The following is a 13,665-nucleotide window of genomic DNA, read 5'->3' as shown; positions in this document are numbered from 1 at the left end:
CTATATCCCAAGAACCTTTGTGAAGATTCTGGGTGCTGTGGCCAGACCGAAAGGAAGGGCCACGAACTGAAAATGTTTGTCCAGAAAGGCAAACCTTAGGAACTTGTAATGATCTCTGTGGATAAAAATATGAAGGTATGCATCCTTTAAATCCACGGTAGTCATATATTGACCCTCCTGGATCAATGGAAGAATTGTCCGAATATTCTCCATCTTGAAGGATGGGACTCTGAGAAACTTGTTTACAGATCTAAGATAGACCGGAACGTTCCCTCTTTTTTGGAAACTACAAAAAGATTTGAGTAAAACCCCTGCCTCTGTTCCTCTATTGGAACGGGACAAATTACTCCCATGGAAAAGAGGTCTTTTACACAACGTAAGAACGCCTCTCTTTTTATCTGGTCTACAGACAATCGTGAAAGAAGAAAGTTCCAGACTGCGCCCCAACCTAGAAGGCTGGCATCTGTTGTTACAATCGTCCAATCTGGCCTGCGAAAGGTCATACCCTTGGACAGATGGACCCGAGAAAGCCACCAGAGAAGAGAATCTCTGGTCTCTTGATCCAGATTTAGTAGAGGGGACAAATCTGGGTAATCCCCATTCCACTGACTTAGCATGCATAATTGCAGCAGTCTGAGATGCAGGCGCCCAAATGGCACTATGTCCATTGCCGCTACCATTAAGCCGATTACTTCCATGCACTGAGCCACTGATGGGCATGGAATGGAATGAAGGACACGGCAAGCATTTAGAAGTTTTGATAACCTGGAAACGTCAGGTAAATTTTCATCTCTACAGAATCTATAAGAGTCCCTAGGAAGGAGACTCTTGTGAGTGGTGATAGAGAACTCTTTTCCACGTTCACTTTCCACCCATGCGACCTCAGAAATGCCAGAACTATCTCTGTATGAGACTTGGCAATTTGAAAGCTTGACGCCTGTATCAGGATGTCGTCTAGATACGGAGCCACCGCTATGCCTCGCGGTCTTAGAACCGCCAGAAGTGAGCCCAGAACCTTTGTAAAAATTCTCGGGGCAGTGGCCAACCCGAAGGGAAGAGCTACAAATTGGTAATGCCTGTCTAGAAAGGCAAACCTTAGGAACCGATGATGATCTTTGTGAATCGGTATGTGAAGGTAGGCATCCTTTAAGTCCACTGTGGTCATGTACTGACCCTCTTGGATCATGGGTAGGATGGTCCGAATAGTTTCCATTTTGAATAATGGAACTCTGAGGAATTTGTTTAAGATCTTTAGATCCAAGATTGGTCTGAAGGTTCCCTCTTTCTTGGGAACCACAAACAGTTTTGAATAAAATCCCTGTCCTTGTTCCGTCTGCGGAACTGGATGGATCACTCCCATTACTAGGAGGTCTTGCACACAGCTTAGGAATGCCTCTTTCTTTATCTGGTTTGCTGATAACCTTGAAAGATGAAATCTCCCTTGTGGAGGAGAAGCTTTGAAGTCCAGAAGATATCCCTGAGATATGATCTCCAACGCCCAGGGATCCTGAACATCTCTTGCCCACGCCTGGGCGAAGAGAGAAAGTCTGCCCTCCACTAGATCCGTTTCCGGATAGGGGGCCGTTCCTTCATGCTGTCTTGGGGGCAGCAGCAGGCTTTCTGGCCTGCTTGCCCTTGTTCCAGGACTGGTTAGGTTTCCAGGCCTGTCTGGAATGAGCAACAGTTCCCTCTTGTTTTGAAGCGGAGGAAGTTGATGCTGCTCCTGCCTTGAAATTTTGAAAGGCACGAAAATTAGACTGTTTGGCCTTTGATTTGGCCCTGTCCTGAGGAAGCGTATGACCCTTGCCTCCAGTAATGTCAGCAATAATTTCCTTCAAGCCAGGCCCGAATAAGGTCTGCCCCTTGAAAGGAATGTTGAGTAATTTAGACTTTGAAGTCACGTCAGCTGACCAGGATTTAAGCCATAGCGCCCTACGCGCCTGGATGGCGAATCCGGAATTCTTAGCCGTTAGTTTAGTCAAATGAACAATGGCATCAGAAACAAATGAGTTAGCTAGCTTAAGCGTTCTAAGCTTGTCAATAATTTCATTCAATGGAGCTGTCTGGATGGCCTCTTCCAGGGCCTCAAACCAGAATGCCGCCGCAGCAGTGACAGGCGCAATGCATGCAAGGGGCTGTAAAATAAAACCTTGTTGAATAAACATTTTCTTAAGGTAACCCTCCAATTTTTTTATCCATTGGATCTGAAAAAGCACAACTGTCCTCAACCGGGATAGTGGTACGCTTTGCTAAAGTAGAAACTGCTCCCTCCACCTTAGGGACCGTCTGCCATAAGTCCCGTGTAGTGGCGTCTATTGGACACATTTTTCTAAATATAGGAGGTGGGGAAAAGGGCACACCAGGTCTAACCCACTCCTTGCTAATAATTTCTGTAAGCCTTTTAGGTATAGGAAAAACGTCAGTACACACCGGCACCGCATAGTATCTATCCAGCCTACACAATTTCTCTGGAATTGCAACTGTGTTACAGTCATTCAGAGCAGCTAATACCTCCCCAAGCAATACACTGAGGTTCTCAAGCTTAAATTTAAAATTAGAAATCTCTGAATCAGGTTTCCCCGAGTCAGAGATGTCACCCACAGACTGAAGCTCTCCGTCCTCATGTTCTGCATACTGTGACGCAGTACCAGACATGGCTCTAACAGCATTTGCGCGCTCTGTATCTCTCCTAACCCCAGAGCAATCGGGCTTGCCTCTTAATTCAGGCAATCTAGATAATACCTCTGACAGGGTATTATTCATGATTGCAGCCATGTCCTGCAAGGTAATCGCTATGGGCGTCCCTGATGTAATTGGCGCCATATTAGCGTGCGTCCCCTGAGCGGGAGGCGAAGGGTCTGACACGTGGGGAGAGTTAGTCGGCATAACTTCCCCCTCGACAGAACCCTCTGGTGATAATTCTTTTATAGATAAAGACTGATCTTTACTGTTTAAGGTGAAATCAATACATTTAGTACACATTCTCCTATGGGGCTCCACCATGGCTTTCAAACATAATGAACAAGTAGGTTCCTCTGTGTCAGACATGTTTAAACAGACTAGCAATGAGACTAGCAAGCTTGGAAAACACTTTAAAACAAGTTTACAAGCAATATAAAAAACGTTACAATTTTCCCAAATTTTGAAATAACAGTGAACAAATGCAGTTACACTAACAAAATTTTTACAGTGTATATAATAAGTTAGCAGAGCATTGCACCCACTTGCAAATGGATGATTAACCCCTTAATACCAAAAACGGAATAACAAATGACAAAAACGTTTTTTAAACAGTCACAACTGCCACAGCTCTACTGTGGCTTTTTACCTCCCTCAATACGACTTTTGAAGCCTTTTGAGCCCTTCAGAGAAGTCCTGGATCATGCAGGAAGAAGCTGGATGTCGGTGTCTGTAATTTTTGCTTTGCAAAAAAACGCCAAAATAGGCCCCTCCCACTCATATTACAATAGTGGTAAGCCTCAGGGAACTGTTTCTAGGCAAAATTCAAGCCAGCCATGTGGAAAAAAAACTAGGCCCCAATAAGTTTTATCACCAAACATATGTAAAAAACGATTAAACATGCCAGCAAACGTTTTAAAATACACTTTTATAAGAGTATGTATCTCTATTAATAAGCCTGATACCAGTCGCTATCAATGCATTTAAGGCTTTACTTACATTACTTCGGTATCAGCAGCATTTTCTAGCAAATTCCATCCCTAGAAAAATATTTTAACTGCACATACCTTATTACAGGAAAACCTGCACGCTATTCCCCCTCTGAAGTTACCTCACTCCTCAGAATATGTGAGAACAGCAAAGGATCTTAGTTACTTCTGCTAAGATCATAGAAAACGCAGGCAGATTCTTCTTCTAAATACTGCCTGAGATAAACAGTACACTCCGGTACCATTTAAAAATAACAAACTTTTGATTGAAGAAATAAACTAAGTATAAAACACCACAGTCCTCTTACGACCTCCATCTTAGTTGAGAGTTGCAAGAGAATGACTGGATATGGCAGTGAGGGGAGGAGCTATATAGCAGCTCTGCTGTGGGTGATCCTCTTGCAATTTCCTGTTGGGAAGGAGAATATCCCACAAGTAATGGATGATCCGTGGACTGGATACACTTAACAAGAGAAAAGTGTATTAATATAACCTTGTTGGTTATGCAAAACAAGGGAATGGGTAATAAAGGGATTATCTATCTTTTAAAAGAAAAAAAATAATTCTGGAGTAGACTGTACCTTTAAGTAGAAAAAAACAGAAGATCAAAGTCATTCTGTAATGAGGGCAGCTCCTAAACACAAGTGGGTGTCCCAGGCTGCAAAAGCTAAGGAATACTGTGTGTATTTGATGTAAAGAATGCCTGTTCCTTTGTGTTTCACTGCCTTCTTTGACCACCTACATACACATCCAATATGAGATCATTTGTACATCTGGTCTAACTAGGTGCTGTAGACTTTGTAAGATGAAGAGTGCTAAGGGGACCTAATCCTAAAAAAATATTTACTAAAGATATGCAGTCTGATTTTGGAAGGTAAGAATCTAAGATTGCAGCTAAACCTAATTTAAAGAATACGCAGCATGCTTCAAACCTAAAATATTCTGTTCTCAATGTTCCTAGCACCTTACAACACTATCTACAACCACTCCACAATCCCAACATGGTGAGAGATAATGTTATTTTTAGACATTTCATTTACATTTAACTATGCACAACTTGCTAAAATCTTGGTGATCAGCCTCAGAAAGATACTTGTCAACTAGTCTGTCTGAAATGTGCCCTAGAACAGTTCTAAACATGGGCAAATTCTTCAAATTGAAAGTATCACTCCTTTTAATCAGAAACAGGGGCTCAAAATCAGATCTTTAGAGGTGCAGAAATATCTTATAAGAAACTTGGACACAATCTACATTCATCTTTAGCTAATGTCTTCCATATAATAGTTTAAATTAAGAAGTACATTTGAAATTATTATAAATTACAAATAACCCAATTACAGTGCACATGCAAAACAAAACATATTTATGTTATTGAAGTTATAGTAAATGTAATTACTATTTAGAACATGCATCAAGTTTAGCCTGTAATACATAAAATGCACAATGTTTAGTTCAAACACGTGAGGATTAATATAAAAAAAAGCAAACGTAAGAAAAACTGATCAGATCACACAAATGCAGATTTTGCCAGTATTCTAAACATCACCATTACAATTTCAAAATGTATGCATTTTCTCTAACTTGCTAACTAGATTTGTAAAAAGACAAATACCATACAAAAAGCTGTAAAAAATAATGTTACAAATTTCAAGCCATACGGCATCTAAATTTGCTATGCTACACAAGGCTGGATGTATTCTAAAAGAAAATAATCTCGACATGTATATTGAAAATCTAACATGGAACGGTGTTTATTTTGATATAGCACCCCAGAGGCAGAACTTTTTTTTCCACTTTCTGCGATTACGTTTTTAGTCAAAATTTTCTGCAGGTCATTTTGAAATACTATTTTAAATTAGCCAGTTACACTTAAGCACCAGCTCAATTGCAATGCATTGATTGATTAACTGGAGAATAAAGCAATGTTTATTTTAATGTTTTTTTATAATTTATTGTAGCAGCTGAAAAATGTATTGCAAAATAGCTGCAGAGAAAAAAAAAAAAAAAGAAATTATATTTTTAAAAAGTCTCTTTTGAATAAATTTCTGTCCTTTCCTCTTGGTCTAACATGGAAAAGACTAGAGCTGTGGGTGAAAAAAATCCCTGAGAGCCAGTCATCAATTAATGCGCTGCTGCTTTGCAGCACTGCCCCATATTTGACTGTTCTTCAAACAGTGCTTTGCTGTGGTTGAACTCTGATAAGGAAAACTATATAGTGCAGCCAGGGCAAAGCACTGTTTAAAGATAACAGCATGATGTGGAGCAGCACTGCAAAGTCAAAGTGCTTAACAGTTCCTGCATGTGTCCCATTCTTTCTGCAGACATGCTGCATTTTCTGTGATGACATCTCAGATCACAGCATGTTCTGCCTTGGGGTATAGCACCTTTCCAAAAAAATAACTGCCACATATTTTGAAGGTTCATCAGATTACTGCAGGACCTAAGGATTAACAGACAGTATTGTACCTTACTGTTTCTAACACAGTAGTAGAGGCAGTAAAATCAAAATTAAGCTTTCATGATTCAGATAGAAAAGCAATTTTAAACTTTTCAATTAACTTTTCCTAATTTGCCTTGTGCTCTTGGTATCTGTTGTTGAAAAGCATACCTAGGTAGGCTCAGGAGCAGCAATGCACTACTAAAAACTAGCTGCGGATTTGTAGCTATACATATATGCTTCTTGTCATTGGCTCCACCAAAGGTTTCTACTAGTTCCCAGTAGTGCATTGCTACTCCTACAAATGAAACCAAGAGAATTAAAGTGACACTCAAGTCAAAATTAAACTTTCATTATTCAGATAGAGCATGCAATTTTAAACAACTTTCCAATTTACTTCCATTCAAAAAGTTTAAATATAAAAAGACTTTGCACTTTGTTTTAGTCACCAGCTCCTACTGAGCATGTGCAAGAATTCACAGAATAAGCGTATTTGCATTTGTGATTGGCTGATGGCTGTCACATGGTACGTGTATGCATTTGTGATTGGCTGATGGCTGTCACATGGTACAGAGGGAGTGGAAATAGACATAACTTTTAAAATTGTCAGAAAAAAAATCTACTATTCATTTGAAGTTCAGACTAAGTACTATTGCATTGTCTTGTTATCGTGCATTTGTTGGTTATGCAAATCTACTGTGTTGACTGGTCCTTTAAAGAAACAGTTTAGTCAAAAATTAAGATTTCCAATTTTCTTTTATCATTAAATTAGCTTTCTTCTCGGTATTATTAGTTGAAAACTAAACCTAGGTGGGATCATATGCTAATTTCTTAGCCCTTGAAGGCTGCCTCTAAATGCTTTTTGACAGTTTGTCACAAATAGAGTGCATTAGTTCATGTGTGCTATATAGATAACATTGTGCTCACGCACGTGGAGTTACCTAGGAGTCAGCACTGATTGGCTAAAATGCAAGTCTGTCAAACGAACTGAAATAAGGGGGCAGTCTGCAGAGGCTTAGATACAAGGTAATCACAGAGGTAAAAAGAGTATTAATATAACTCTGTTGATTATACAAAACTCAGGAATGAATAATAGGATTATCTATCTTTTTAAACAATAAAAATTCTGATGTAGATTGTCCCTTTAAGTGAATATGAAAACAGAAGTAAATTGGTAACTTGTTTAAAATTGTATGTTTTATATAAAACATGAAAGAAAGAAAATTGGGCACCATGTCCCTTTAAAGAAAGAGAACATTATAAATATTTAAAATGAGTTTAGAAATAATGATAGCAAGTTTTTATAAATGAGCTTCAAAATAAAACCAACTATGTATTTGATGATAATATCTGATGATGGTGTTTCTCTACGAAAAAATTGAGCTATCAAAATAATACCACTTTTAGAACCTATCTACAATCTACAAATTCAACTGATTCAGTGTGTTTGGGACACTGGCATCGTCTGGACAGTTTGGTTAAAAAGATGGTGAACTGCAGTAAAGATCTCTCTTTGTTGTAAATTTCCAAATTAGTAGAAGGGGATATCAGAAATATAATTACCTCATTAATCTATCACTTACAGATGGTGCTGCAACATCTAATCTGATAAAGTGAAAAAAATAAAACAATGACCATTTTCCTAACATTTCTTTCCCCATACAAATCACTCACTGTTACCTTATGTCTGTATTTAAAAAAAAAACTTGTCAGTCGTACTAATTATAATCTCATGTCATGTGACGTAGGGGCATCTCATCTCATTGGATGTCTCTACATACAGTAATCTTAAACAGACACTTAAACACTATCTAAATACTCAACATTATGAATAATGATTATTACATTTGAATTAAATTACAAAAACATAATTTATGCTTACCAGTCATTCTTTACTGTTGGGAAATACAACACCTGGCCACCAGGAGGGGCAAAAACACCCCAGCCAAAGGCTTTAATATCCCTCCCACTTCCTCATTACCCCAATCATTATGTTGAGGGAACAAGGAAAAGTAGGAGAAACATTAGGTTATAAATGGTGCCAGAAGAATAAAATAAATAATAGGGGGACCGCCCATAGACAAGAAAAAACATGCGGGGGCCGTGGACTCTCCCTATTCAGAAGGAAAGGAATTTATCTGGTAAGCATAAATTATATTTTCCTTCCTAAGATAGGGAGAGTCCATGGCTTTATTCCTTACTGTTGGGAAAACTATACCTTAGCTGCAGAGGACACTGACTGAATAACAGGAGGGAACAAAAAGGAAGAGGCAGACCCTATTCTGAGGGCACCACAGCCTGCAAAAACTTTTCTTTAAGGAAGACCAGGTAGTCACCTTACAAATTTGATCCATAGAGGCCTCGTTCTTAAAGGACCAAGAGGAAGCCACTGCTCTAGTGGAATGAGCCGTTATCCTCTAAGGAGGAAGATGTCCCGCTGTCTCTTAAGCTAAGCGAATGACATTACTTAACCAAAAAGATAGGGAAGTCGAAGTAGCCTTCTGCCCCTTACGCTTCCCCGAATAGACCACAAACAAAGAGGAAGATTGTCTAAACTCCTTAGTAGCCTGAAGATAGAACTTCAAGGCGCGAACCACATCCAAATTGTAAAGTAAGCGTTTCTTCGATGCAGAAGGATTGGGACACAAGGAAGAAACCACAATCTTCTGATAGATGTTGCGATCTGACACAACCTTTAGGAAGAAAATCTAATTTAGTAAGTAAAACTGCCATATCTGCATGAAAAATAAGATAAGGGGGCTCACATTGCAAAGCAGAGATCTCAGAAACTCTGTGCGCAAAGGCAATAGCCAATAAAAACAGAACCTTCCAAGATAACAGTTTAATGTCAACGGAATGCAGAGGCTCAAAAGGAACATGGTGAAAAACCCGAAGAACAAGATTTAGGGTCCAAGGAGGTTCCCAGATCTAAACACAGGTCTGATCCTAATAAGAGCCTTAACAAAGGACTTGCATGTCTGGAAGCTCAGTCAGTCTCTTGTGCAATAAAACCGACAGGGCCGAAATCTGTCTCCCCAGGGACATAGCAGAAAGGCCCTTCTCCAGCCCATCCTGGAGAAAAGATAAGATCATCCCTACCTTAACTCTGTGCCAGGAAAAACCACACTCTTCACACCAGAATAAGTAGGTCCTCCACACCTTGTGGTAGATACGCTGAGTAACTGGTTCACGAGCTTGAATAAGAGTATCAATGACACTTCCCAGAGAAACCTCTCTTGGCTAAGACTAAGCATTCAATCTCTACACAGTCAGCCTCAGAGAATCTAGATTTTGATGAACAAATGGACCTTAAATAAGCAGGTCTCTGCGACAAGGTAACTTCCACAGAGGAGATGAGGACATCCCCACTAGATCTGCAAACCACTTCCTTTGTGGCCAAGATGGAGCAATCAGGATTACTGATACCCACTCCTGCTTGATGCGGGTCACCACTCGAGGAAGAAGCGGTAATGGAGGAAAAATATATATGAGTTTGAACCTCCAGGGCACTGCTAGTGCATCTATTAGATCCGCTTGGGGATCCCACGACCCGTACCTGGGTAGCTTGGTATTGAGACGGGGCGCCATGAGATCTATCTCCGGCGTCCCCCACTTGCTGCATATCTCTGCAAACACCTCGGGATGGAGAGACCATTCCCCTGGATGGAAGGATTGCCTGCTGAGAAAATCTGCCTCCCAGTTCAAACCTGGAATGTGAATCGCTGAAAGCGAACATCTGAAAATACTGAAATACTTCCTTCATCGCCAAGGAACTTCTCATTCCCCCCTGATGGTTGATGTAAGCCACCAAGGTTATATTGTCTGATTGGAATCTGATAAACTGGGACGAACCCAGAAGTGGCCAAGCTTTCAATGCCTTGAAGATTGCCTGTAGTTCAAAAATATTGATTGGGAGGGAGGACTCCTCCTAAGTCCATAACCCCTGTGCCTTCCTGACACCACAAACAGCTCCCCATCCGGATAGGCTTGCGTCCCTAGTCACAATATCCCAAGATGGTCTTAAGAAGCACTCGACCGGCTGTCTAATACAATCTGTTGAGACAGATCTGAATGATCGCCGTTCCACTGCCTCAGCATGCACAGTTGTAAAGGTCTGAGACGGAACTTGGCAAAAGGAATGATGTCCATGCAGGACACCATGAGTCCAATCACCTCCATACACTGAGCCACAGAGGGACTCAAGGAGGTCTGGAGGGCAAGACATGCCGAAGTTAGCTTGCAATGTCTCTAGTCTGTTAGAAATATCCTCATGGATATGGAGTCTATTATAGTACCCAGGAATTCCACCTTGGTACTTGGGATAAGAGAACTCTTTTCCAAGTTTATCTTCCATCCATGTGATCAAAGAAGACTGAGAAGGGACTCAGAGAATTCTTCTGCAAGATAAAAGGATGGTGATTGCACCAGAATATCATCCAAGTAAGTCCTGGCAACGGCTAGAAGAGCACCCAGAACTTTTGTAAAGATTCTTGGAGTAGTAGCTAGGCCAAACAGAAGGGCAATAAGTACTGGTCCAGGAATACAAACCTCAGGAACGGAACGTGTTCCCTGTGGATTGGAACATGAAGGTAAGCGTCCTTCAGATCTATAGTGGTCATAAAATAGCCTTTCTGAATTAAAGGAAGGATGGACCTTATCGTCTCCATCCTAAATGAAGGGACATCGAGAAATTTGTTAAAGCACTTTAGGTCCAGAATTGGGAGCAAAAAGTTCCCTCCTTCTTTGGGACCATGAAAAGTTTTGAATAAAACCCCAAACCTCTTTCTTCGATAGGCCCCAGGACAACAACTCCTAAGGAGGATAGATCCTGAACGCACCATAGAACGCATCCCTCTTTTCTGGTTTGGTAGACAGATTTGAGAGAAGGAATCTGCCCCTTGGCGGGTGAGATTTGAAGCCTATCTTGTATCCCTGAGATACCACCTCCAGGACCCACGGATCCTGTACGTCCTTGAACCAGGCGTCTGAAAAAAGAGACTGTCTGCCCCCTACATGATCAGATCCCGGATCGGGGGCTGCCCCTTTATGCAGATTTGTTTTCGGCGGGCTTCTTATTCTGTTTGGATTTATTCCAGGACTGAGCCGGCTTCCAAGTACTCTTGGGTTGCTTGGGCTTGAAGGAGGATTGTTGTCGTTGGGATTTGTCAGAACGAAAGGAACGAAAATTAGAAGATTGTCGTCCCTTAGACTTGTACTTCTTATTTTGCGGTAGGAAGGCACCCTTGCCTCCGGTAACCGTAGAAATAATGGAGTCCAGGCCTGGACCAAATAAAATCTTTCCATTGAAAGGAAAAGAAAGGAGTCTGGACTTAGAAGTCATATCCGCAGACCAAGACTTCAACCAGAGCGAATTATAGGCGAATAATTTGCATGTTTGCACCACAGATAAAAGAATTAGCAATTCTCAGAGCTTTAATTCTGCCTTGAATATCCTCGAGGGGAGACTCCACCTCAGTGAGTTCCGACAAAGAGTCGCACCAATGCAGCCGCCGGTTGAAACAAAAATCCTGTATGTTGAAACATCTTTCTCAGAAAGGTTTCCATTTTCTTATCCATCGGCTCTCTGAACGAAGAGCTATCCTTTAAGAGGTATAGTAGTACATTTAGCAAGCGTAGAGATAGCACCATCCACCTTCGGAATGGAGCCCCACAAATCCAGTTGAGAGTCCGGGAACAACTTTTTAAAAGTAGACGAGAACCAATTCTTTCCCATTTGTTCTTAATAATGTTTACCATCTTAACCGGCACAGGAAAAGTCAAAGGAACTTTCCTGTCTTCGTAAACTCTGTCTAATTTAGGTATCAAAGGTTCATCAGGCAGCGCGGCCTCTGGAACCTCTAACGTAGACAGAACCTCCTTTAATAAAAAACGCAAGTGCTCAATTTTAAATCTAAAGGACGGTTCCTCCACAGCAGGAGGCTTAGACGCTAAGGACTCCGATCCAGAAAGTTCACCCTCTGAAGCTACAGAGGTTAACTCATCATCGGATAAATGGGACATAATAGCTAAATCCGATAAATATTTAGATGACTCCGGGTCAGGAGAGCTATGTTTAACTTTTCTCTTGCATTTGTTAGAGCGAGGTAATGCACGGAGGGCCGCAGACACCGCCGTTTGTAACTGCGCGGCAAAGTCCGCAGGAAGAAGGCCCCCTCCGGATGGAGGATTAGATGTGCTACGGGGAGCTGCATGTGGAGTGGATAATGTAGCAAGGGTAGTAATCTCACGGGATGCTGAGCCCTGAGAGGTAGACGGCTCAGAGGGACTAAGAGCCTTAGCAGGCTTGTCTCCCTTCTTAGACTTTATAAAACTGTGTTAAGGCATGTAGAACATAATTGAGTGGGTAGAACATAATTGAGTGGGCGGGAAAACCAAGTCCTCCTCACAATATAAACAGGTATGATTTAGTACAGAAGGAGTACCTTCTAACATATCAGAGACCTCCATAGCTCAGGTTATACCCACAGGAGGACACCAATAAAAACTTTTTTATTATTATAGAAAACTGCACCTTTATACTCCCAATGGCTGGGGCACTCACCACCTCCTAGACCCAGACAGTTAACAGAGGAAACGCTCTCCTCAGGTTCAAGCCGGAATGGAGGAAATAAACACAGATCACACCCAGTCACATGGAGTGCAAGACAGTACTTCACTTATTATTACAAGTACAGCAAGTAATAGGAGCTGTGCAATACTTTCAAAAACGAAAGTGAAACGTAAAACTGAAAAACAGAATACCAGTACGAAGAGCACTAATCATCTTTGGGTGTGAAATTAAGAATGCCAGGTAAATGCCATAAAAAATAGGCTTTATTGAAGCTTGAAGTTAAAAATTGGTTACAAGGAAAAAAGGTCAAACGCGTTTCGTATGGTCACACTTTCTCAATGACCCATGTGGCATACTGATACAAACCCCTATTTAAAGGGGAAAGGACAGGTGTCTGCCTAACGTAATCAGAGTGAACACATGCTTTAACAATATGAGTGAATAGCTTAGTACAACTATTTCACAGAGTCATATTTGTCACAACACATTACTTGCCCTATAGAACGTTTAACACAGACTTGTGACACTGTTAGAAATTTACTAATATATAGCTAATCTACCTAGTATATACAAACATCATATCTTATTGAATACTAACCAAATGACCAAAATGATACAATTACAGATTCACAGCGAATGCAAGTCACTTTGTACATTTTAACAGTATATCATGTTGATGATAATTTTAATATTGATTTTCGATTTAATACTTAATGGTATCAGAATCCATGTAAGAAATTGAATTCCTTTCTAGCTCAGGAATAAGATCAAACACCATTCAAAAAAATCACTATTAAGATTATTCCACATACAACTTAACGTCCCAATCTGAATTTAAGCCATTGGGAACCCTAGACCCCAACTGATATATCCAGTATACTTCTTTCTGGCTGAGTGTTTTTAATCTATTGCCACCTCTAGCATGTCTGGCTATATGTTGTATGCCCTAGAATTGCAAAAATTTACTGGCACCATAATAGTGATTGCGA

At 40.7% G+C, this 13,665-nt stretch overlaps 1 protein-coding gene across 5 annotated transcripts in view; it reads right to left on the bottom strand.

Moving 5' to 3' along the window:
- The window catches only part of DCAF6 (DDB1 and CUL4 associated factor 6), an 863,174-nt gene that overhangs the window by 300,824 nt on the left and 548,685 nt on the right, over positions 1–13,665 (bottom strand). For 4 of the 5 annotated variants that reach the window (XM_053706826.1, XM_053706829.1, XM_053706827.1 and 1 more), the window contains one exon: positions 7,669–7,710. The exons of the other annotated variant lie outside the window; for it this stretch is intronic. In XM_053706826.1, the coding sequence (XP_053562801.1) occupies positions 7,669–7,710 (42 nt within the window). The remainder of the gene's footprint in view (positions 1–7,668; positions 7,711–13,665) is intronic. 5 annotated transcript variants of the gene reach the window in all.

This window comes from Bombina bombina, chromosome 3 (genome assembly GCF_027579735.1).
Source record: "Bombina bombina isolate aBomBom1 chromosome 3, aBomBom1.pri, whole genome shotgun sequence".
Lineage (NCBI taxonomy): Eukaryota > Metazoa > Chordata > Amphibia > Anura > Bombinatoridae > Bombina > Bombina bombina.
This window is presented reverse-complemented; position numbering and strand designations above follow the sequence as displayed.